General features: G+C 46.1%; 1 protein-coding gene across 1 annotated transcript in view; it reads left to right on the top strand.

Moving 5' to 3' along the window:
* ROCK1 (Rho associated coiled-coil containing protein kinase 1) overlaps window positions 1-26,528 on the top strand; it is a 1,374,854-nt gene that overhangs the window by 490,628 nt on the left and 857,698 nt on the right. The window contains exons 8-9 of the mRNA XM_069219991.1: window positions 8,346-8,484; window positions 17,091-17,182. Of these exons, the coding sequence (XP_069076092.1) occupies window positions 8,346-8,484; window positions 17,091-17,182 (231 nt within the window). The remainder of the gene's footprint in view (window positions 1-8,345; window positions 8,485-17,090; window positions 17,183-26,528) is intronic.

Below are 26,528 nucleotides of genomic sequence, written 5' to 3'. Positions count from 1 at the left end.
TGGATTGGATTGGGACGGATTGGATTGAATTAGGACGGATTGGATTGGATTGGATTGGATTGGATTGGGATGGATTGGATTGGATTGGGACGGATTGGATTGGATTGGATTGGGATGATTGGGATGGATTGGATTGGATTGGGATGATTGGGATGGATTGGGTTGGGATGGATTGGATTGGATTGGATTGGATTGGATTGGATTGGGATGGATTGGATTGGATTGGGATGGGATGAAATGGATTGGATTGGGATGGGATGGGATGAAATGGATTGGGATGGGATGGATTGGGATGGGATGGATGATGGATTGGATTGAATTGGGATGGGATGGATGATGGATTGGATTGAATTGGGATGGATTGGATTGAATTGGGATGGATTGGATTGGATTGGGAGGGATTGGATTGGGAGGGATTGGATTGGGAGGGATTGGATTGGGAGGGATTGGATTGGGACGGATTGGATTGGGACGGATTGGATTGAGTTGGATTGGATTGGGATGGATTGGATTGAATTGGTTTGGGATGGATTGGATTGGATTGGGATGGATTGGGATGGATTGGATTGTATTGGGATGGATTGGATTGAATTGGGACGGATTGGATTAAATTGGGACGGATTGGATTGAATTGGGACGGATTGGATTGAATTGGGACGGATTGGATTGAATTGGGACGGATTGGATTGAATTGGGACGGATTGGATTGAATTGGGACGGATTGGATTGAATTGGGACGGATTGGATTGAATTGGGACGGATTGGATTGAATTGGGACGGATTGGATTGAATTGGGACGGATTGGATTGAATTGGGACAGATTGAATTGAATTGGGACGGATTGGATTGAATTGGGACGGATTGGATTGAATTGGGATGGATTGGATTGGGATGAATTGGGATGAATTGGATTGGGATGAATTGGATTGGATTGGGATGAATTGGATTGGATTGGGATGAATTGGATTGGATTGGGATGGATTGGATTGGGATGGGATGGATTGGATATGGATGGATTGGATTGGGATGGGATGGGATGGATTGGATTGGGATGAATTGGATTGGGATGAATTGGATTGGGATGAATTGGATTTGGATGGATTGGATTGTATTGGGATGGGATGGATTGGGATGGGATGGATTGGATTGGGATGGGATGGATTGGGATGGGATGGATTGGGATGGGATGGATTGGGATGGGATGGATTGGGATGGATTGGATTGGGATGGATTGGATTGGATTGGGATGGATTGGATTGGATTGGATTGGGATGGATTGGATTGGATTGGGATGGATTGGATTGGATTGGATTGGATTGGATTGGATTGGATTGGATTGGATTGGGACGGATTGGATTGGGACGGATTGGATTGGGACGGATTGGATTGGGATGGGGTGGGATGAAATGGATTGGGATGGGGTGGGATGAAATGGATTGGGATGGGATGGATGATGGATTGGATTGAATTGGGATGGATTGGATTGAATTGGGATGGATTGGATTGAATTGGGATGAATGGGATGAATTGGATTGGGATGAATGGGATGAATTGGATTGGGATGAATGGGATGAATTGGATTGGGATGAATGGGATGAATTGGATTGGGATGAATGGGATGAATTGGATTGGGATGAATTGAATTGTTTTGGGAGGGATTGTATTGGGAGGGATTGAATTGTATTGGGAGGGATTGAATTGTATTGGGAGGGATTGAATTGGATTGGGAGGGATTGGATTGGATTGGGATGGGTTGGATTGGATTGGGATGGGTTGGATTGGATTGGGATGGATTGGATTTAATTGGATTGGGATGGATTGGATTTAATTGGATTGGGATGGATTGGATTTAATTGGATTGGATTGGGATGGATTGGATTTAATTGGATTGGATTGGGATGGATTGGATTGGGATGGATTGGGATGGATTGGATTGATTGGATTGGATGGATTGGATTGGGACGGATTGGATGGATTGGATTGGGACGGATTGGATGGATTGGATTGATTGGATTGGGTGGATTGGATTGGGTGGATTGGATGGATTGGATTGGATGGATTGGATTGGATTGGGACGGATTGGATTGGATTGGGACGGATTGGGACGGATTGGATTGGATTGGGACGGATTGGATTGGATTGGGACGGATTGGATTGGATTGGGACGGATTGGATTGGGATGGATTGGTTTGGGATGGGTTGGGTTGGGTTGGGATGGATTGGATTGGGATGGGATGGATTGGATTGGGATGGGATGGATTGGATTGGGATGGGATGGGATGAAATGGATTGGGATGGGATGGGATGAAATGGATTGGGATGGGATGGGATGGATTGGGATGGGATGGATGATGGATTGGATTGAATTGGGATGGGATGGATGATGGATTGGATTGAATTGGGATGGATTGGATTGAATTGGGATGGATTGGGATGGATTGGATTGGATTGGGAGGGATTGGATTGGGAGGGATTGGATTGGGACGGATTGGATTGAGATGGATTGGGATGGATTGAATTGGATTGGATTGAGATGGATTGGGATGGATTGAGATGGATTGGATTGAGATGGATTGAATTGGATTGGATTGAATTGGATTGAATTGGATTGGATTGAGATGGATTGGATTGAATTGGATTGGATTGGATTGAGATGGATTGGATTGAGATGGATTTGATTGAGATGGATGGGATGGGATGGGAATGGATTGGGATGGGATTGGGATGGGAATGGATTGGGATGGATGGGATTGGGATTGGAATTGGGATGGGAATGGATTGGATTGGGATGGGAATGGATTGGATTGGGATGGGAATGGATGGGATTGGGATGGGATTGGATTGGGATGGGATTGGATTGGATTGGGATTGGGATTGGGTTTGGGATTGGATTGGGATGGAAATGGATTGGATTGGGATGGAAATGGATTGGGATGGGAATGGATTGGATTTGGATTGGGATGGGATGGGAATGGATTGGGATGGGATGGGAATGGATTGGGATTGGGATGGGATGGGAATGGAATGGGAATGGATTGGGATGGGATGGGTTGAATTGGATTAAATTGGGATGGATTGGGACGGATTGGATTAAATTGGGATGGATTGGGACGGATTGGATTAAATTGGGATGGATTGGGACGGATTGGATTAAATTGGGATGGATTTGGACGGATTGGATTAAATTGGGATGGGTTGGGACGGATTGGATTGAATTGGGACGGATTGGATTGGATTGGGATGGGACGGATTGGGATGGGACGGATTGGATTGGGACAGATTGGATTGGGACAGATTGGATTGGGACAGATTGGATTGGGACAGATTGGATTGGGACAGATTGGATTGGGACAGATTGGATTGGGACAGATTGGATTGGGACAGATTGGTTTGGGACAGATTGGGTTGGATTGGGATGGTTCGAGACAGATTGGGTTGGATTGGGATGGTTCGGGACGGATTGGATTGGATTGGGATGGGATGGTTCGGGACGGAGTGGGTTGGATTGGGATGGGATGGTTCGGGACGGATTGGGTTGGATTGGGATGGGATGGTTCGGGACGGATTGCGTTGGATTGGGATGGGATGGAATGGAACGGATTGGGTTGGATTGGGATGGGATGGATTGGAATGGTATGGGATGGATTGGATTGGATTGGATTGGATTGGATTGGGATGGATTGGGATGGATTGGATTGGGATGGATTGGATTGGGATGGGATGGGATGGATTGGGATGGATTGGGATGGATTGGATTGGGATGTGTTGGATTGGGATGGGATGAATGGAATGGATTGGATTTTTGGGATGGATTACATTGAATTGGAATGGATTGGATTGGGGTAGAATGATTGGGGTGGGTTGGATTGGGGTGGGTTGGATTGGGGTGGAATTGATTGGAGTGGATTGGGGTGGAATGGATTGGAGTGGGTTGGATTGGGGTGGAATGGATTGGAATGATTTGGTGTGGGGTGGAATGGAGTGGAACGATTTGGTGTGGGGTGGAATGGAGTGGAACGATTTGGTGTGGGGTGGAATGGAGTGGAACGATTTGGTGTGGGGTGGAATGGAGTGGAACGATTTGGTGTGGGGTGGAATGGAGTGGAATGGATTGGGGTGGAATGGATTGGATTCTGATTGGAGTGGGGTGGGCTGTATTGGGATTGATTGGAGTGGGGTGGGTTGGAATGGTTTGGCTTGGGGTGGAATTTAGTGGCTGGTTTGGAACGGATTGCAGAGGGGTGGATTGGAATCGATTGGGGTGGATTGGAAGTAATGGATTGGAGTGGGTGGTTTGGAATAGATTGGAGTGGGTTGGATTGCTGTGGGGTGGATTAACTGGAGATGGGTGGACTCAATTCGCGCAGGGTGGATAGAGGCAGAATGTATAGGTCTGCAGTTACGTGGATTTAACTGGACTGTATTTGAGTGGGATGGATTGGGGTGGTGTGGTTGGACTGGAATATAGTGAGGTGAATTGGGTAGTAGTGGTCCTGATTGGAGTAGGGAGGACTGGACTGTGGGGTGGATTGAACTGGAGTGTGGGATGGATTTGATTGAGGATGGAGTGAGGTGGATTGGAGTGGAGTGGAGTGGGATGGGCTGGTTGGATTGGGGTGAGATGTTGGATTGGAGTGCGGTAGATTAGACTGAGTTGGATTAGGGTGGATTGGATTAGTGTGGGGTGGACTTGATTGTAACTGGTAGATTTGGTAGATTGTAGTGGGGTGAATTGGGATCGGTACAGTGGTCTGCAGTGCTCCTGATTTGGAATGGAGTTGGTTGTTGGGGATTGGAGTGGGGCAGGGTGGAGTGGGGCAGATTGTTTTGGATTAAAACGGGACAGATTGGAATAGATTGGAGTGGGGCGGTTTGGAGTGGGACAGATTATTTTGGGTTGGAGTGGGGCAGGCAGGATTGGGGCAGGTCGTTTTGGATTGGAGTGGGGCAGGTCGTTTTGGATTGGAGTGGGGCAGGTCGTTTTGGATTGGAGTGGGGCAGGTCGTTTTGGATTGGAGTGGGGCAGGTCGTTTTGGATTGGAGTGGGGCAGGTCGTTTTGGATTGGAGTGGGGCAGGTCGTTTTGGATTGGAGTGGGGCAGGTCGTTTTGGATTGGAGTGGGGCAGGTCGTTTTGGATTGGAGTGGGGCAGATTATATTAGAGTGAATTGGATGGGAGTGGAGTGTATTGGATTGGGGTGAGGTGGATTCGGGTGGTGTTGGGGCCGTCTGGAGTGGGACATATTGTTTGAACTCGAGTGGGGCAGAGTGGAGAGGACTGGTTGTTTTGAATTGGAGTGGGGCAGATTGTTTTGGATTGAACAGATTGGAGTGGGGCAGATTACAGTGCGGTAGATAGGAGTTGGGAATATTGTTTTTGATTGGAGTGCACATAATGTTTTGGATTGGAGTGGGGCAAATTGAAATGGGGCCATTTGTTTTGGATTGGAGCGGGACGAACTGGAGTGGGGCATATTAGATTGGGGTAGGTTGGGAGGATTGGGTTGGAGAGGGGTTAGATGGGGTTGAATTGGAGCAGATTATAGTGGGGTGGATTTGAGGTGTGCTCAACGACTGTGTGTTAACGCATTATTTCAGAAGTTACACATAATAAAGAAAAAATGTTGCTTTGCAATATTTAGAGCAAGAAAATTATGATCTTTTGAGAACAGCGCCCTCAAGCAAAAACAAAATTAAACATAAATGCAAAAGTGAGAAAAGGCAACTTGGCTAAATAAAAGAAAGTTAACTTTAAACAAATAAAACTTTTCAATTTTGTTGGTTGCACTACATTCTAATGCTAATAAAAAAAAAATTACCTCACGGATAAAACTTTGTGAAAGTTAAGTTATAGTTACCCTGGGCAGAACAAAGTAGACTTTAATTTGGCAGTTATCTTTCTCTGAATACAAAACGTCAAACCATGGGATTATACTGGTGCTTAAATTGTGAAACTTGTGATACAAAGAAAGTTGTCCAATTGTTTTTGCTTCGACATCTGCTGGCAAGTCATTATTGATGGAGCTGTCTGTGTCCTGATTGATGATGTGCGGTAGTTGCCACATAATACCGTAACAAGAGTTCTGCTGGTCCTCAGAATTTACTGAGTAACTTTTCATGCCCTTGGTCCTTACTTGAAACGTGACTACCCAACAAACCATCTGTATTGAGAGTAAGACACACACAGAAGAGAGACAGGGCAAAAGCACTGTTCCAGTTGGTACCTGGAGTTGGGAAACCAGAGAACAGTGGAGCAGTTCTGCAAGAAGGTGAAGGGTGTGGTGGGGTTTAGCATGTGGATGTGAATTTTCCCTTCATCCCACATTTCAAAATGTTTTGGTTTTACTGTCCCCAAATTGAATGCTAATTCAACCCCAGGTAGTGTTGAAAGCAAGACACGTTCATGCGTATAACAGGGATAGCTCTCTGGGTTTCTCCGAAATATATCTATAGCAGATATTTGTTCTGTTCCATTCTATGCTGCACAGGATTAGAGGTCAGGCTGTCAGATTTACCTTTCATCCATTATTGTCACAGAGAAAATTTTTCTACTTGAGTGCTGTTGCATTGACAATTATATAGTATATGAAAAATGATTTGAGATGAACAAAAATGTGTTCTTCAAAACAATTTTATAATGATTAATAATATATGCCGCTTACTGGTTGAGAGGTGGCTTCAGTGTCAGATAGTTGAAAGTGCTCTGGTTCTCTTATCAAAGTGAACTGGTTGGCTGACAAAAGCCTTGCTCTTCTGCCCAAACTCTGTAACCCATGTAAAAAAAAATAGGTCTGTCTTCCTGCAGTGACGTTGGACAGCCTAAAGCCCTTGATCAATGACAAATCATGCCTATAAGCTGTGCAGAGAAAAATGCTTCTTAGTCCCTCCACTTCAGCCAGTGAACAATTGTGCTCAGGAGTAACCAGATTGTTTCTGTTCAGGAGTAACCAGTCTGTTCTTATTGTAATTGCTGTTTCAGTAGTAGTAGTCGTCTCATATTGATGTTAATACATTACTAATTCATAGCATATATTGGGAATCTTAATTTACTACTTAGACAAATTATGTAAAAAAGTGAATTGTTAGGAGAAAGTGTGCAACACTTGCCTTTTATTCCTGTTTTTTTTTTTACTGTACTCTTTTATGTGCATATACAGCAGGTTGTTTTGAAAAATCAATTGTCATAGTATGTACTTTTCAGTTTTTTAGTTATAAAGTTGCATTAGTCAAAAGAACTGATATACTAGATCTTGTCCCTGCAGTATGTGAACAGATTATGACAGCTATTCCTAATGCAACTCTGCCATTTTCTATCGCCTTCGGACAAAGTCAGAGAAGGGTCATCTTGCTCCAGCGCAGGTACAGAAGGTCTTCAGTGCACTAAACAAAACATTCTGGTACAAGCATAAATAGTTATACATAACTTGCAGTTCCCACTGCAGCTACGGGATGCTCACGCTTCCAATATACCCTCCGCACAATGTGCTCCAAAATTGACTACGGCGTGAAGTGAGTCCATATCAAACAGATCATTCTTCATTGAGGGAGTGCTTTGTCTTATTTAAATTAGTTGCTTAACGTTCTCCCAGTGCTTTGGATAGATGAATCATTAAATAATCATTCTTTCAATGCTCCATGTCTTCTTAACAAAATGCCAAGTTCACATTGAACAGTTTTGTCTGGACATAACTCCCCATGCTTCCGAAAAGTACATGACATGTCAACCTTCAAATGGTATTGCAGTCATAGGGTGAGCCATTTATGTTTATGGTGTTCCCTGGTGGTACTTGACAATGCATTGAACGTAATGACATATCAACTTGTCATATCAAGTAATGGTAGAGGGAAGTGGAAGTCATGACCGTTCTTTTAAAAATTGTTTAAACTTTTGAAATCCTTTCTGTTCTCAGGTCCAAGTGCTGCTCATATATTACTCTCTCCTCAGTTACCAAATAACCCGGTTGGTGGTCTTCTCTCATCCCTCACTGACTTATTTCCTTAGCCCACTTGTGCAGACTCAAAATACGCACGGTCATTCATTCAGAACAGGCATGCTCACATATAACACACATACTTTTCCAACATTTTATTTAGTAATCTCACTTTAGCGCCCCTGCTTATATATTCTTAGTATTTTGATGTTAATGGATCTCAGTAGCAAGAGTTGAAAGTAACAAATCATGGGCAACACTGTTTCAAAATTCGTTATTCCAGAATTACAGGTTTGCTATAATAAATTTGTGTATTCATGTGTCTTTCTTAAAATGCCATTGTTATCCTAATCCCACTATAGAATGATTATTTTTAAATGGAATGTTAAAGTTTCACTTTTTTTTTCTTTTGTAGGTGATACACCATTTTATGCTGATTCTTTGGTAGGAACTTACAGTAAAATTATGAACCATAAGAATTCACTTACATTTCCTGATGATAGTGATATATCAAAAGATGCAAAGAATCTTATTTGTGCCTTCCTTATGGACAGGTAAGTTGTTACTGCACTGGATTTGTGGGGTTAAACCATAATATTTCCAAATAAGGAATTGTATTAGTTAGTTTTGACTGATGTTAAATGTGGTAGGTACACCAATCTTTGTCATTTTTTGATGTATGAGGGGATCAATTTCAGGTCATTTTCACACATTTCGAAGTGCAGTATTTTTTTATAACTTTATTTAATAATTTTTCAAAATAGGAACATACAAAAAGAAATGATTGCACTGCTCATAAACATGTGGTTAATACAGCATTAGACATGGATTGAGAGATTCACAATACATCAGTACAAATACGATTTCTGTTTGTGTCTGAAGGCCAGGGAGACAGCAATGAGGGACAGGAGAGGCTTACAATGTCCTAGCATAGGTCAGCACAAATCCACCTAGTTGGTCAGGGGGATTGCAGAGGACTAGGATGTGTCATGAGTGTCTCATGTATGTGTCAATAGATAATCCCTTAAAGGCTACCAGATATCTTTAGGACGTGATATGGATGGTTGTAGAGTGGCATATGCTTCACTAGTAGTGTTGCAATAGACAAGACTGGCTAGCCGCACCTTCACAGTTCGTCTAGTGTTGCCCCTGTGTATAGCCACTTAGTGTTTAGCAAGTAGCAGTGCATTTCTTGTGTATCTGCGTGTTGAGGGGGGAACAACGGCCACGTATCCCAGCAGTGCCAGTAGGGGGTCAGGAGTGAGGTCTATCTCGGTCATCAATGAAATGTGGGTGAATATGTCCCTCCAGTATTGTTGAATCGATTGACAAGACCATGACATATTAACGAAACTGGCAGGGGTCCCTACACATTTAGGGCAGTTAGGTGATCTAGTGGAGTCAAAGCCACAAGTTTAGCTGTGGTGACACATGCTTGGTGTAAAATTTAAAATGACGTAGTTTGTGGTGATGGTTCAGCAATACTAGTTTGGTTTGCTCGCTACAGTATCCCCAAAGTTTGTTAGTCACAGGGTGCCCCAAATCTCGTTCTCACAGCTCTCGTCCGTCATGTGCCTGTAGTAGGGACTTGGAGTTTTTATAGAGCCTGGATAGGGTGTCTCTCCCTCCCCAACCCCCATTGGATAAGAGGCTTGTCAGCGGGGTAAAATCAGAGGAAGCCAGGGGGTAGGAGGAGATGATGCATGCACAAAGCATTGCATGTATACGTTTGAGTACAAATAGGTCTTTATGGATCGCTGTGGCGAATCTGTGGTCTAAGGACTGCACCAAGGTGCAGCCATTAGGGAATAGGTCACCAATCGCAATTAATTCATATTTTTGAAGCGTACGGTGACCACCCATTCCATAGTGAGCAGGAGCAAGGGGTTTTGAATCAGAGGGAACAAGTGTGAGTATAGGGGCCCTGTCCCTAATAGTCTGTTTAGTTTTTTTTCCACACCCAGGAGGTAGTAGACAGTGTTTGTATATTCTCGGGATCGAGTTTGGCCCCGCATGGTTAAAGGGAAGAAAATGGGTAGTATCAGCGTGGTCTCTCTACGGAAGCAGATGGGGTCCTAGTATCTGCATGATACAACTGTTTAGTGATCTGGGCCTGGTCCACGAGGTAGTAGATTTGAAAGTCAGGCATTCCGATACCTCCCTTATTCAGGGGCAAAGATACAGTTTCCCATTTGACTCATCTCTTGCCGGCCCAGATCAGGCAGGTGGGTAGGCCTCGGAGTTAAGCAAAAAATGTGTTGATTAGTGGTATAGTGATATTAATAACGAGGTATAGAAACCGGGGAGAAACTACCATATTAATTATGGCCACCCATCCATCTACTGAAAGGGAGAGTCTTATCCAGCACTCAACCTGTACAGTCAGTTTCTCAACTGCAGGGCCATAGTTCAAACGAAGGACCTGGTCTTTCTCCTTATGTATGATAATACCCAGGTACTTGGTTGAGTCCTCACACCACTTCAACGGGTAGTCGCAAATTGTGGCGACAGTGGCATCAATCAGTGGGAATAGTTCAGATTTTGCCTAGTTTGTGTAACCCTGAAAATGTCCCATAGGGTGTAATTTCTGCAGTGAATGGGTCAAAGTTTTAGGTCGTGTGTCTGACGAACAACCGTATATCATCCGCATGCATGGAAAGCAGCAGTGTACCTTGTTTGAATCAAAGCCCTCGCTGCATGTTCTTAGCCTGCAAGTGTCGAACCAGTGGATCCATGGCTATTATAAAAGCGTTGTCAAGTCCCCCTTAGCAATCAGGAATTGGTCTGAAACAACACCATTCACCCTGAGTTGGGCTGTCAGGTTTGCATATACGAGGCTGATGAGTGCTGTAAAGCACTTTGGGAGGCCCAGCTTTTCCAACACCGCCCTGAGGAAGGGCCTCTCCAAGTAGTCGAAGGCCTTCTCGGCATCCAGGAGGGCCAAGGCCAACGGGATGGCGGGGAAAATGTGGGGCAATACTGAAAATACTGTATGCAGGTCAAAGGCCGTGGGCCTGTGGGGGACAAATCCAGTCTGCATAGGGGAGATAATCCGTCAACTATCAGTGAGAGTCTAATTGAAATGATCTTTGCCAATATTTTATAGTTGAATTTAAGCAGGGACAGGGGGCCGTATGATGTGATAGTTTAGGGTCTTCATTCCCCTCTCTTAGGGAAGGGGGAGCTCCCCCTTTTGAAGGCGTCAGCATACATCTCTAATAATGGAGTAAGAAGTGATGTATATGTTTTATTGAAACTGCCAATGAAGCCATCCAGGCGGAGCGGTCTTGCTTCCATTTAGTGCATCTACGGCATGTCCAATCTCTTCTGCAGAGATCAGTTCGCTTAGGAGTTGGCGTTGCGCTCCTTCAACCCAGATCTTGGCTACCTCCTAGAGATCAGCTGTCCTAGCGGCATTGTCCCAGCGGAGAGTGGTGAAGTATAGGTCTTTGTAATAACGTAAAAGTACATCAAGTATCTCAGGTGTGGTCTTCACACTGGCGCTACTGGCTGTGGTAAGTTCCGTAATGTAGGTGGGATTCCGATGGGGCTGGAGGAGATTGGCTAATGTGCGCCAGGGGTGCTCACCTTCGCTGTATCGTGAGCTTTTGCATCGTTCCCCAAGTAGGAGATCTCGCACACCTGCGAGGGAGCAATTCTCCTCCAGGAGTTTTGAGCGCTTATGTAGAGTGGATTGGGTCACCGACACTGTATTAGATCTATCCATTTCAGTAAGTCTATCTTCCACTCGGTGAACGCTCCAAAAGGACACCTACATGCTTGGATATGCAGACCCCCTGAATGTATGCCTTAAAGGCTTCCCACAGGGTGGGGTGACTGGACACAGAACCAGCGTTCAGTTGGAAATATTTAAGTATGGCCTCCCTGAGCTCATTATAAAAAATAACTGTATCCAGCAATGCAGTGCTGGGGACGCACCAGCGTCTCTCCAGGTTGTGTTGAAGGTGGATATCATGGTGGTTTCCAGTGGAGTTGAGCAAGGGGTTCTGTGTCATATTAAAGTCCCCTATAATCAGCATGGGGGGTGGTCCTGATCCTGCTGATAATTGAGGAGATACCGTGGTAAAAATCAGGGGAGTTGTGAGTTTGGTGCATAGATGTTACCTAGGAGCACATCGTGCTCCTGGCACGCAGCCGAACCATATGATGTAATGGACTTCTCTGTACAGGAAACTGTCATGGAGGCTGAAGGGGATAGATTTATGTATGGTGGTGCAGACCCCTCTGGAGTAGGTGCTGTAGCTAGAGAAGTATTGGTGCTGTCCCCATGCTTTGGCTAAGGCAGATGAGTTGCTCGGTCAGAGATGGGTCTCCTGGAGAAGTGCAATTTTTGCTTTGTGTCTATTTAGGTAGGCCATGACTTGTTTCTCTTTACTGATATTATTCAAGCTACTTAAATTCCAAGTGATGCATGGGATGACATTAGGTTTGTTGCAATTTATAATAGTTGTGGCCATAGGCACTGTTTGTTAAAGAATAGTGCTGGTAAAAAGGTTGATCGTAACATTAAAGCAATCTCTCTCATAGTGTTGGTGGTGTGAGAACATGAACATAACATAATGGACATAATATTCCATTACCCTACTTCCCCACACAGAGCAAAAACAGATCAGCAAATCCCAAAAGATAAACATAGAAACATACATGTATTGCAAAACATTTAAATTTCGTGTACACCAGAGGGGCGGACAAAGCCCCAGTCATCTATGCCCATTTGAGGTGTAACAGTGTAGAAGTTGGCTTAAGGCATCTTGAACAGTGTGTGTTAGCAAGTTGCCCCAAAAGTGTAGGGGATAGTGCGCTGCAGCGTAACGCAGGCTAGACAGGCAGGCAGGCCACATCAGGTCCTATCAGGCTACACCCCTGGTGCCAAAGAAGTCTTCCCGGGATGATGTCCTTGAGGTATTCATAACACAGTCAGTTGGTGGCAGCTTCACCCTTAAGAAATTTACAGAACACAAGAGCCCCACCCCCCCCAATGTCGATGAGGAGTGTGGCAGAGTCTAGCATGCCATACTTGATACCCTTTTTCCGGAGTAGTGTTTTAGCATCCTGGAATTTGTGGCAGGCCTGTTGTACCATCAGCATGAAGTCGGGGTAGATAGAGACAGTGACTCCCTGGTAGTTTTGAGGGCTGCGCTTGCTGGCCTGCCGAGGTGCTGTTTCTCTATTGTGAAAGCTAAGTAGCTGGGCGCTGAGGGCCTGCGTCGGTGTGCTTGGTGGGGTCTAAGGGCCCGATGAGCTGTTTCCACCACAAATGTATCCGTGAACTATTGGCGGTCCAACAGGTATCAGCAACGCTCAACAAATTGATCTGGTAGCCTCATGTTGGTGGATTCCACTGTGCCAGTTATGCGGATATTGTTTCAGCGAGCTCTAGCTTCAAAATCCTCAGTTTTTAGTTAAGGGTTTTTAGGAGGCACTCCATTTTGTCCACATGCTTGGTAAGAGAAGTATTGCCATCTTCTAGACTCAATATGTGTCCCTCTGCGCCCTCCAGCCATGCAGAGTGGCAATGGAGTTTCCCCCCATTCTGTTGTCTACCTGCCAGGGTATTGAAGCGGGTGTCTATAGCTTGAAATCAGGCTCACAGCTCCGCCAAGATGGCATTTATCCCAGTAGCTGACTCCCGTGTCCCTCTTTCAAGGTCCTGGCCTGATGCGCCAGACGGCACCTTGGTGCTGTCGACCCTCTCCACTCCTCGAAAGGGAGTTTGCGTTGCTTTGTGTCCCCTCTCCCCATCACGACAAAGTGTTGAGCAAGTTACAAAGATGGAGATCCGGCTGTCTCTGGAAGATGATTGCCCAGGCTGCTTGTAGAAGTTAGTAGTGTGTAGTATGGTGCTTTGGGGGGGGGGGGGGGTGGCAGGGAGAGGATACACAGCAGGATCACAGTGAGGATTGCAGGCGGGTAGTGGTCACGCCCTGCACAGCACTAACTTCGGGTGCCAGGGACCCCACGCCAGGACCCGTGCGCCCATACCCACTGAGGCAAATGGAAAGTTATTTCAGCACCTTCTGGCAGGGAGGCGTCCATCCCACAGACTGCACAACGCCACAGTTATTGGACCCTTCGCCACCAGTCTCTGACCGCGGTCCGACCGATGTGCTGCCTCCCCTCACCTCGAGTTCTGCTCGCCTGCTTAGTGGAGGCTTCTGCAGCAGTGCCTCCTCTGCTGATGTAGGCCTGGAGGCCTTGTGCGACCCAGCCCGGGGACCGTCTTCCAGACCGCAGCGGCTCAGGGCTGTGCCATGAGTCAAGCCACTAAATGGGGTCGCACTTCCCGATCTCCTTTCATGGTGGGTGCTGTGAATGGGCAGCAGCTCATGGGGTGCCACAACGTTGCTTCAGCCTGATTTTAATTTTGTTGTGGATGCGACAGCCGCGCCCAGCCGTTACCACATGGCAGGCCTCATTGCCCCTCGTCTCTTGGAGGCGCGGTCCCAGTCTCCCCAACAGCAACACAGTTGTAAGTCTTCTGCTATGTGGAACGTGTTGCCGTAGAGGTCTGGGCGGATGTCACTGAATGTAGTGCCTTAAGACTGTGTTGTCAGGAGGTCGCTGCCAGAGCATAACGGCTTCGCAGCCATTACAGAAGCAGGATTGAAACACCCCCCAATCCCCCTCCCCCCCCCCCACTTCCAATGCAGTGTTTGTCAACCACCACAAGCTATTACAGTGTCAAATGACCCTGGTAGGTCCAGGAGCATCGGGATGGACACTGTTTTTGTTCACTCTGAGTTTTAGCTAATGCCGCATGGGTATGAGAGCCTTCAGATTTCCAACTTGTGCATTATTTCTAAATAGTCGTCGACAAGAACCATGTTCTACTTGAGCGCTGTTGCAGCAACAAATCATATAATATATAAAAGATGATTTGAGAGACAAAAATGTTGTCTTCAAAACAATTTTGTAATGCTTAATGAAACATGGATAATTGACAGTGCATTTCACTATTGCTCTAGTACTCTTGTGAAGGTAAACTAATTAACTGATAAAAGCCTGGACCGTCTGTCATAACTCTGTAACCTTTGCAAATAATAATGTGGTTCTCTCCTTGCACTTAAGTTAGACAGCCTGAGCCCTTGATCAATGACAGATCATGTCTATAAGCTGTGCAGACAAAATGTTTCTCAGTCCCGCCACTTCAACTAGTTGAAAAACCATTTTGGCTCAGTAGTCACCAGGTAATTGTTATTGTGTTGTGCCTCTCACCTGATCTGAATCAAGATTTCTGATCCGGCATTGTCATTTTCCTTAGTAAACTTGGAAAACGTTTTTTAAAATATTTTACGTTGGAGAAGGCCATTCGAATTTGGTCTGTAGTTTGCTGCTTTGGATGAGTTCAATAAGTTATTCTTGAGGATTGGTCTAATATAGGAGGTTTTCTGCTCACTCTGTACATTTGTTGCTGGTGAATTCTGTGTCTTTGTAGTGTTCTTGATGGGAATGTTGATCCTAAAGCTAATAATGTTAGGGCCACTCTTTATTTGTGGGAAGTTGTCAAGTCACTGTTTCCTGTCCCAGGGTGCAATTTGTGTCCGATGGAGTGTGTTGGATCACAAACAAGTTTTTGAAGGTTGACAGCCTCAAGGTCGGAAGTAATAGTTGCAGTTGTAGTTGGATTAGTCTTCTCGTGTCAAACTATTTGTTGAGGTGTCCTGGGGTGTATAATAGTTGGGGTGGTGCAGAGGAGTCTTTTGTATCTATCTAGTAAGACACCTTTAAAGTTTATATTGCTTGGTGGTGGTCTGTACATTAAGATGAACGATCAAGCAACAGTTGGAGTCAGGTGACGTCTTATCAGCAAGGGTTTGTTCATTGTGAGTTTCCAGTGTGTTATGTTTAATGCTTTTTTTATGTATGCTAACTAGGCCTCCTTCAAATTTACCTCTATGGTTTTTGTTAATGACACAATATTCATGTCAATTGGCTTTTGGCATGTGGGTGCGGTTTCTTCGGTGAGCTGTTTCTGCAATGAAGGTGCAGTCTGGTGTGGTTCCTGAGAGCAGATTAAATATTGAAGTGTTGTTTTTTTTTTTTTCCATTGACGAGCAAGCATTCTAGCTGTTACGCCTCGGTTCTCTGGACGTTATAGAGCTTTGTGAAAGTGTGGCCTAGTATAGGAAGAGGAGCAAATGCATAGGGGATGTGGGTAGGGTAAGCTGTGGGATAGTCTAGCTGCAGCTTATTTTGTTGGGTTAGAAAATTCTGAAGGTTGAAGGTGGGTTTTTGGTGAGAGAGCAGTTCTGTGGCTGCTATGTTGCACGTTGGGTTGAATTGTGTGAAGGGTCTAGGGGAAGGCATAGTCTAGGATTTTGGCGATTGTTCATTTACCCCTTCCCTTAATTTTAAGCTTCCTCCTAATGAGTGACTTTTTGTTTGTTAGCTATTTGGGTTGAAGTCTCTAAGTGAGTTAGTTGTCTTTAGATAAGGTGTATGGTTTGATTTGTGTGGATGAAGCTAGATGAATTAGTGTGGGTGTGAGGTCTTCACATCCTGGTGAGGTGTTTGCTGTTAGGCTTGAGGTGGCTAATCAAGTCCTGTTGAGATAAAAATGGGTAGATCTGGATGCGTGTGGCATCAGAATGGTGAGATACTGGTATGTAGGTGAGGTTTCTCCCTGTGAAATTGTAGGTGGCGTCCTGCTTGACCTAATTAGTTGATGTTTGTGTATTGTTAATATTAATACAGCGACCCGATTAATTATTATTACAAGTGTTTGTTTACTGTAGCCGACAAAGTGTATAATTCTCCTTCAGAAATATTTTGAAACAAAATGTATTGGCAGTTGATAGTAATTTTCTGTTTATTAAGTTGTAACAAAGCAAAATGAAGTCGGGGATGACAAATGATTGTGATTTGATATCGTCAGCTCTGTACTGTATTGTTGCTTGAATATGCAAAAATCCACATTGATAATCCAAAAGATGTTTTGGAAGTTTTTGACAAAACGCAGATGTACCTGATGGAACCGACGAGTCTTGCTACTGATGCAAAGTATTTTACATATTTGCTTTGACGCTCATGATAAAAAATGACTGTTTTGCCATCCTTTTTAAGGGACAAGCTGGTATTTTGGGAGGCTCGAAACACACTGCCGAAGAAACGTTAAATGTATGCTCTTTTTCATATGCAGGGAAGTGAGGTTAGGAAGAAACGGTGTCGAAGAAATCAAACGCCATCTATTCTTTAAAAATGATCTGTGGACGTGGGATAATCTAAGAGACAGTAAGTAGGTTTTCATATTTGTTCTCAGTCTTTAATGAATGATAAAATATTGCTGTTCTTCTGTTTGGAACACATTTGATTCAAAATATCACAAAGTCACTTCAGTCAGCAAATATGTTTTCCAGCATAGGGTCTGCCACATTGTCACATACATTATTAAATAGGACCTCTGAGTCAGATGTGAATCCTTAATACTTTTAGTAGTAGCTGACATTTTTGTAGCTCGAGTGCTTCCTTTCTTTTAAAACTATATAGCACACTACATCGCTATTCAGCCAAACGTGTTGTTAATTTTGTGAAAGAGTACATGTTTTAACTTAGTTGTGCAACCTCATATCCTTTAAGAAAAGCAAAACAACATACTAAATTGTAGATAATTTGAGTTAGGCAATGGTGTATGCTTACAGAATACCTCTGCCCACCAATAATTTGATACCCAAGCCTACAGTTTTTAGAAAAATTGTGTCTCTCACAGTTTCATTGATACCTAGAGTACTGTTGTGGGCCATGGATTATTATGCACCTTGATAATTTTTTAGACCTGGAGAAGCATTTTTTTTGCGATGCTTTTATTTTTTTATTTTTTTGCACTACTTTTGTAGCCTACAGCAGAATTCCTCTCTCTAAGGTAAATTGCCTTTCAGGGGACATGCCTTAAGAGATTTCCTCAAGAAATACAAAAAGTGGTACAGAAGAGATTTCGTTATGGACACCTCAACGCTGGGATGCTCACCTGGGAGAAATGACATCGGGGGCTTTTAGTCCACATTAGAGCAGCACCTGTACATGAATATGCTCAAGCTGCAGGTTTTAACCTTGCCCTGAAGGTCTTTCTTCATCCTCTTTTCGATAGCACTGTACATATTTTGTTGAACACCACCATCCATTATATCAGTAGACAGGCCTGTGTGAGTCATAAAGTCCTTGATGGGGAAAATACTTTTTTTTGCCTATGGAAGTTTAAGGGAATCTTGCCAGCAAATGCACTCTGTCGCTTCTCTGAGGAGGCTCATGATTTGGGATTTGCACCATTAGTTGACAGATGAGAGCTTCTTCAGATTTGGCTTTTCATTTCCACGTCCCAGAATAGAAACTTTCTTCACATTTGTGCTAAACGCTTTCTCCAAATGGTTCCTGCAGGATGCCTCTCCGTATGACTTGTCATTTCTGCTGATCCTGTTTGTCAAAAACCGTGTGAACGATGCAGAAGCAATGAGTGTGGCTGGTTCTGATTGTCTATGAGTAGGCAAGAGAGAGCTGGTATGCCGATCTGTTGCCACTCCTCATTTGACCACTCTTCTCTTCTGTGCAGAGCAGACATGCTCATTCAGTGTGGTAAAGTCCTCCACTCAGGTCCCCATATTCTGCAGCTGTATGCATGAAGACTGAGCTGTGCTAGGTAGAGTCCTTTGGCATCTTAATGAGACTTCCTCTTGGCAGCTTTGAGGCCTGATACTAAACCCATCTGCACAAGCCACTGGACAATGTGGGGCAGAAAACCACTTAAAATCCTGCCTTTCTGACATATTAAAATTGTTTTGTCCCTGGTTCACAAGGGCAGAGCATTGGCTACAGGTAAGAGCTATCTGACGGTCTTGTTTGCCTTCATGTGTATACTTGATCAATGTTTCCTGTTAAGATTGCCATTAGGGCACATTGTCTGAAAGGTTTGCTTCACTTGTACCCTCCCTCTCAGTTTATTGTTCATCAGAGAGTTTTTAATTTAATTTCGACCTTTTTGATGGCATCTTTTTTTTTTTATCGACTCAATGTTGCCAGGTCTGACTCTATGATATGAGAACAGCCCTACTTGTGATGCTTACTTATGCAAGTAGGGTGAGAAATTCAGGCCATATCAGTTCATCTACCTTTCAGTTTTCTATGCAGATAAGTTGGTTTTTCGTTCCTGCCCATGCCTCTTAACCATAGTAGTTTCTGCCTTCCATATGGCAGTGATTATTACTCTTTATTTTTCCTGGTCGACATCCAAATCAATAGCAGGAACGCCTTCACAGACTGGATCCCAGGACTGCATTGATATAGAGACATAGACCACAGACAGGACAGAGTTCATTATCAACTTTCTGTGGGCTTGCTAGTGCTTAAAGGAAACTGCAGTTCCTAAAAGTGCTAATGTATTTTGTTATCCTTTGTATCAAGATTGTCGTGGTTATTTTAGCGTTTACATAGGCACATTTATTTTACCTTGGTTCTGGGGCCCGTGACCTCTCACCTAGCCAATTATCATTTTATTCCTCTTTTTTTTTTTTTTTTTTTTAATTGTTTATTTATGCATATAAAGAACACATACAACTATGCACTACATTATGTCCACATTACTTTTAAGGGGGATATTACAGTCCAGCCGCTTGGCCATTGTCTACCATTGTAGAGACCACAGCTCTTGGTCTGCATACTGTGCTACAACTTAGCGTTCATGGAGAATAAGACCATGATTTTAACAGACTAGGTCGAACTAACAATCACAGAACACAGCATGCATAGCGATTAGTGGCGCCATCCCCTAAGAATTCAGTGCAGTATATTTTAATACATTAACTATCGAACATAACACTGTAACCATATGTATCACTGATAGATCAGGAAAGAGATCAACGGGTTTCTTCGTTATTACTTCTAAGGCATCAAGCACCTGTGGGCGGAAAGGCCTGGGGGGGTTGGGGGCCAGCATAACAACAGCTCGTGCACGAGCAAGGAACCAAGAAGAGGAGGAGGGCCAGCACATGAAGGCACCTACATCCAAAACCAGAGTCGGAAGCAAACTTGCCCACAGCACATCTGAAACTCAAGGCCATACCCCTATAACTTCCATACTCTTTCCTTGAGTGGCCCAACTAAGGCCAGAGCTCAACTAGCGGAAGCGTCTGGTAAGGCGTCCTCCCCCTCACTCTCCTGTACATCAGGTAACTCATTAATCATAGTACGCCAGAGCCCCAGATCGCTGTCAGCATATTCATCCACTCGAGCCCTTTGTAGGCGACATTCCTCTGCGGTTGTACATTCAGTTAAATCACCTAGCCAAGTAACATACAGCGGGGGTGAGGGCTGGCCCACCGGATTGCAGTGCGCCTCTTCGCCAAAATAAGCCCCAGCTGCGCAAATTTATACACCATTTTGCGACCCTTTCTAGGGATGGGGAGCAGACACAGCAGGCAATGTCTCATCGTCTCCTGCACTTTAACAGCCGTCACCTCCCTCAGTGTCTTCACTACTCGATGCCAAAAGGGCTGGACAGAGCCACAGACCCACGCTATGTGGTCAAATGAAGCCGACGGCACAGCACAGCGGCTACAGCTGTCAGGCCTTGAGGGAAATATTCTGTGCAAGCGTTAAGGTGTCAGGTATGCTCTATGCAAGTAATAGAAGTGTGTCAACTGAAATCTAGTGTTGCTAGTCGCATCCCACACCAGAGAACAGGTTCTATTCCATTCCCCATCTGTGAGTGCCGTTCCGAGGCCAGCTTCCCAGCGGTCCCTAGTCCCCTGTGTGCCTGTCACTCTTTCTCCCTTTAGAGCCTTATATGTTCGGGACAAGAGACCGCGGTCACCTCCAGGATCAAGAAGTGTCACCAGGAGGTGGGATTCGGCAGGCTCCTTTGGAAAGGACGTCCAAATCTCTCTGACTGTCTGCGAAATGTACGCATACTGCAGGAACTGCCCTTGACCTATTCCAAAAAGAGACTCAGCCTCCTCTCTCGTGATGAATGTGCCATTTTGATATGTCACCCGCAGTATTACAACCCCCTGCACGCCACTGAGCAACATCCAACACCTCAGCAGCTTTGACAAAGGGTCCAGTCCACTATAGTGGCAGCAGGCATGCACATGGAGCCTTGCGCAGAACACGCACAACCGCTCTCTCCCAAGCCCTCGACACTTGCTCCACCAGGTAGGGGGCACCCTGCGGAACCTCAGAGCCGCTCATTAGTATATGCGGGAGTCACGCCACACAGACAGAATCAGCTAACAGATCAATTTCCCAATTGGGGGCATCCTCACACCACCAGACCGCATACTGCAGTAAACCAGCTAAGTAATATAAATATCGGTCTGGCAGCCCAGGCCACCACTAATCAGGTCTAGCTTAAAGACTTCCATGCGGACTCTACATCTCTTTCCCACCCAGATGAGAGATAATAGCAATTTATCAAGTTGTTGGAATAGCAAAAGAGGGGAGCTCACAATGTGAACTCTGCATTACATACAGGCACCGAGGGAGTAAGATTATATTGCTAAGTGCGATTCTATCCATAACCGATAATGGGAGAGAATTCCAGAATTGAATAGAGACACGGATGGTCTCCAGCACTCTCCCCATATTTAAAGTAAATTGCAATTGCGGGGAATGCGTTATCTGGATGCCCAAATATGGAAAGGACTCAGTCTCCCAGGTCAGACCCAATTTGGGCAGTTCTAACGCCGCCATCGTCAACAGACCTGCCATCTGGAATAACGCCGTTTTATGCTTGTTAACTCGGAGGACCGACACCTGACCCAAAACATCCATCATATTCAACAAGAGGGGGGACTGTCCGCTCTGGGTCTGTGACTTACACTAGAGCATCGTCTGCATACAGTAATATGTGTTCTCATCCCTACACGGATGCCCCACCTATCTGGGCCAGTCCGCAGTTGTATGGCAGGGGTTCCATGGCTAACGCGAACAGCAGTGGCGATAAGGGGCATCCCTGCCGCGTGCCACGTTAGATAGTAAAGGAATCTGACACTATCGCCCCTGTACGCACTCGCGCCTAAGGCTCTGTATACAAAAGACGCACCAGGATAAGAAGACTGGACCCACGCCCATCCTGTTCATCACCTCCCATAGGTATTCCCAGGATAAGGTGTCAAATGCTTTCACCATATCTAGAGCCACCAGTGCTGTGGGAAGCGCAGAGTCACGAGTCTTGTGTAATATATGTGATAAGCGCCGTATATTCGAGTGTCCCCCTCCCTGGTATAAATCTGCATTGATCTCCCTGTACTAGATGTGTCACCACTCAATGCCAAATCTTTAGCTAGTAATTTAACATCAACATTGAGCATGGACAACGGTCTATAGGAGCAAGGGTCTCCAGCCTCCTTCCCTGGCCTCGGTAGCATAACTATCAATGCTTCCCGCATATGCTCTGGTAGAATACCCTCACTCCGTGCCTCATGAGGTATTTCCAACAAGCGGGGAAGAATCACTGCGGAACAGGTTCGGTAAAATTCAACTGGCAGCCCATCAGGGCCAGGCGCTTTCCCGGACGCCATACCACCCAACGCCTCCACTAGGTCTTCCAATGACACCTCCCCCTTCAACTCCCCCACCTGGGCATCAGTAAGGCGAGGTATCCAGAGTCCATCTAGGTACTCATGAATATGGGTCACACCTGCACACCATAGTGAGGCATAGATATTCCTCAAGTGCTCTTGAAGGTGCGAATTCACCTGTAACTGTCCTAAAATCATTTCCCCAGAAAAAACGCAGAGCCTCAGGATGATGGGGATGGGACGTTCCCGCCCGAGGAGCCATGCTAACATATGCCCTGAGCGGTCCCTCTCCCGAAACAGCCACTGCTTATACTCCCGGCGGACATAATTATCCAGTCTACCCCAAAGGTCCACAATTCTACCTCGCACCCCAAGGCAATCTGACTCTGAAGCGTCGCCATTATCTACTTGCCGCTGTATGGCTGCCAATGCGTTGTCCTGCTGCATGAGCTCCCGGTCCAGGCGCTTCCTAATACCAGAGGATTTACTAAGGCTTTCACCTCTCATAAGTACTTTTAGTGCCTCCCATTCTATGCTGCGGGTCATAGCCGTGCCCCAATTTGCGCTAAAATATCTATTCAGCACATCCTGAAGATCTTTTTGATAATCAAGATCGCCAAGCAAATCAGGACGCAAACACCACAGGGGGATCGCTGGCGTGGGTATGTGTGTTTCGCATTCCAGTAGAAGAGGGGCATGATCCGATAGAAACCGGACCTGGTAAACAACTCAGCGGACATCAAGTGTGCCATCATTGGCAAGGAGAAATCTATCCAGCCTGTTGTGAGCCCCATGGGTGGGTGTTTAGCAAGAAAATACTCTGGATGTGGGGTCCATTTATCGCCAAACATCTACGAAGTGTAGATTCCTCAAGACGCTGCACAATTTGGCAGTCATATGTGCCTTAGTGTTCATCTTCGCCGGGTCCCTATCTAGTGCTCCGTCTAAGACGCAGTTAAAGTCACCTGCCCATAAAATGGGCATCCCAGTATAAGGTATTAATTCTTGCTGGAGCAGATGATAGAACTCCGCATCGTCAGTGTTAGGGGCATAAATATTAAAAATGCAGAGCTCTCGGCTATCCAGTGCTCCGTGCAAGAATATGTATCTGCCTTGCACATCGGCTTTTAGACTTTTTAATTTAAAGGGAGTCCCAGGGGCAACCCAAATAGAAACCTCTCTAGCGTAGGATGAATAAGTCGCCGAATAAAGCTGCCCCCTTCACTTTTTCTGCACTTATTGCGCTTCATTCTCTACCAAGTGAGTCTCCTGTAGGAGAGCAGTATGTACACCAAGCCGTCTAAGATATGTATGTACTCTGTAGTGCTTTACAAAGGAATTCAATCCTCTAACATTCCACGTGACAATACATGTCAGGGTACCTGCCATAATTTGTTCCAATCCACACACCACTGTACAGTTCCTGACTGCTCCCCCCCCTCTCATATGCAACACACACACTCACTCTCTCACTCTCTCACTCTCTCACTCTCTCACTCTCTCACTCTCACTCTCTCACACTCACTCACTCACTCACTCTCTCACGCTCATTCTCTCTCTATCTCACTCTCTCCCGGCCCGATGCACTCGCCTCCAGTCAAGTCGATGCCTCCCCATTAGAAGATTACATTGTTCGCAGTGTCAAAAACAGAACTCCAACTTGCATAAAATTCGCCTATCCCACCCCAGGTAAACACCTCGCACAACTAGTGTCTGCCCAAGTGTGTGTGCACCCTGCTATCTCTTCTAGAGCCCAGAAGTAGGGAATAATCTCCGTCCCCACTCGATAGCCAGATCCAGGTCCGGACTGCACTCCAACACTCCCACCACATGCCAACCGTCCTGCCCGCGAGCACACTGCACCCAACAAGTTGAACAACAGGGGGGTATCACAGGCCTACCACTCTGCCTCAGCTCCTGGTCTAGTTGCTGTCCCAGTCCCCCGCAACCCCAGTACCAAAAGGCATCAGAACATAGGAGAGAGGGAGGGTCAGAGAGAGAGGGGGAGCCAAAAAAGGGGGGAGGAGACCCTAAGCACCAATCCAGACCCAGAATACTTGACTCCAACCGGATCTGAAGGTCCAGTAGATCACTCAAGTGTCTGCATTTTCTGTTTCTGGAGACAGTCTGCCCACGACACATGGGGACCCGGAGCGCGAAGATGTCTCAGACGTGACAGTTTGAAACAACAGTTTAGCCTCCTCATGCTCTTGTTTCCTGCATTTAGGACTCAGGGTACCATCTGAACGTAAAATCACTCGGCCACCGCGGTCGATGTGATGGCGTCTGGTACTTCTGTGTGCAGCAGTACGCACCTCTGCTGTCCCTCTGGGTCTCCCACTACTTTCCCCATGCGTGGATTCTGGTGTTCCTGTCCTATCATTCCGCTCCAACCAGTCCCACACTGCTTCAGGAGACTGAAAGAAATGTGAGCGTCCTGTATGAAGAACCTTCAGCTTGGCTGGATACAGCAACATACAGGTATAGCCCAGTTCCTTGAATTTTCGCTTAATACCTGCATATGATTGTCTTTGGAGCTGCACCGCCCTGGTGTAGTCAGGAAAAAAGCGAATGGTGTGATTCTCAAATATAGGGTCTTTATGCCTGTACACCTCCTGTAAGATTACGTCTTGGTTCCCATAATTAAGGATCTTGGCTATGATTGTTCGTGGCGGTGCTAAGGCCCTTTGTCCACGCTCCACCACAAATACAGATGATAAGGGGGCATTAGGCAACGTTTTGCGGATCCAGTCTTCTAAGAAGGCCTTGACATTTGCCCTCTCCACACCTTCAGGAAAGCCTACTATTCTTAGGTTACATCGTCTGGCTCTACCCTCTGCATCCTCGGCACGTGCTTCCAATTTACAGGTTTTAACTTCGAGGATGGCCACCGAGGCCTTCAGCGTGTCTATATCAGACTGCAGGCATGTCACTTTCTGCTCAGTAGCCACTGAGCGTTCCGCCACTACCCTCATATCCGCTCTCAATAGGTTAACATCAACTGCTATGGCCGCAATTTGAGTTAGCATTGCATGCCTAGATGACTCAATAGCAGCCAGGATTTGTGCCCTGGTGGGCTCAGCTCCCTTCTCCATGGGGCCAGGTGCAGACTCACTCCTGAATTCTGAGCTGTGTATTGGTCCATCCGGGTTTGCTTATTTGCTCTGTCTTTGCCCATGTTTTACACCTGAGGGAGCGCCAGCTATAAATGAATACGCCGGGAGTTAGGAGCCACACTTGCAGCCGCCGTTCAGGCGGGCGATCTCTCGTGTCCTCTCCACTCACCGCCGCTCGGTCACTAACTGCCTCACCCTCACAAAGCCACTCCAGGGCGAGTTCCAGCATAGGCTGGAGCAGCGCAACCATCTGCGCATCTCAGGCTATCCGTCCCATTGCCAGACGGCCCCACACTCTAGGAGCTGGATAGCATGGGGCCATCCAGCCAGAACACCGCAGCCGGGGTGCGCACCTTCAACACCAGTCCAGCGGCAGGCCTAAACTGCCCTTATAACTCTAGCGCAGCTCTGTAAGCCCCAGACTCTTGCAGCCCAGGTGCCCACCGCAGTAGGCAGTCACCCATGCGGTAGCACCCAACACTGTACGACATGTCATACACCACAATGTTTATCCCCCTCCAGGGGTGCCTCTGCAAAACTTCTCCCTGCTGCCTCCAAAGCTCCTCTGTGAGTCACCAGGCCAGTGGGAGGGGCTCACCTCCAGCTCTGTTCACCTCACTCGTGGGGGGGGGGGGGTTAGGTGCCAAAATACTGTTAACATCTCACCGCAGAACGATCCCCCACCCCCAATTAGGGCTGCCCCCTCCTAGGCTGCATCGCTCCACCGCTGTGCTCTGCTGCCTTGGCCCTGTTTTCTGCCAGAACCATGATTGTGGCTTCCATCTTCATGTCAGGCGCTCTCTACACGCGCTCCCTGGCTGCGCGATCGCAGCTTTTTCTTTTACTTTCTGGTGCTCCTCACGCCCTCCTCTCCACCCTGGGGACCTCCAAGACCCTTCCGCCAGGTCTTCAGGGGTCTAGGGCGGCAGGATAATGGAGGTTGAAAACACGGGT

This window comes from Pleurodeles waltl, chromosome 2_2 (genome assembly GCF_031143425.1).
Source record: "Pleurodeles waltl isolate 20211129_DDA chromosome 2_2, aPleWal1.hap1.20221129, whole genome shotgun sequence".
NCBI lineage: Eukaryota > Metazoa > Chordata > Amphibia > Caudata > Salamandridae > Pleurodeles > Pleurodeles waltl.
Note: the sequence above shows the minus strand (reverse complement) of the source record. Positions and strands in the feature narration are given on the sequence as shown.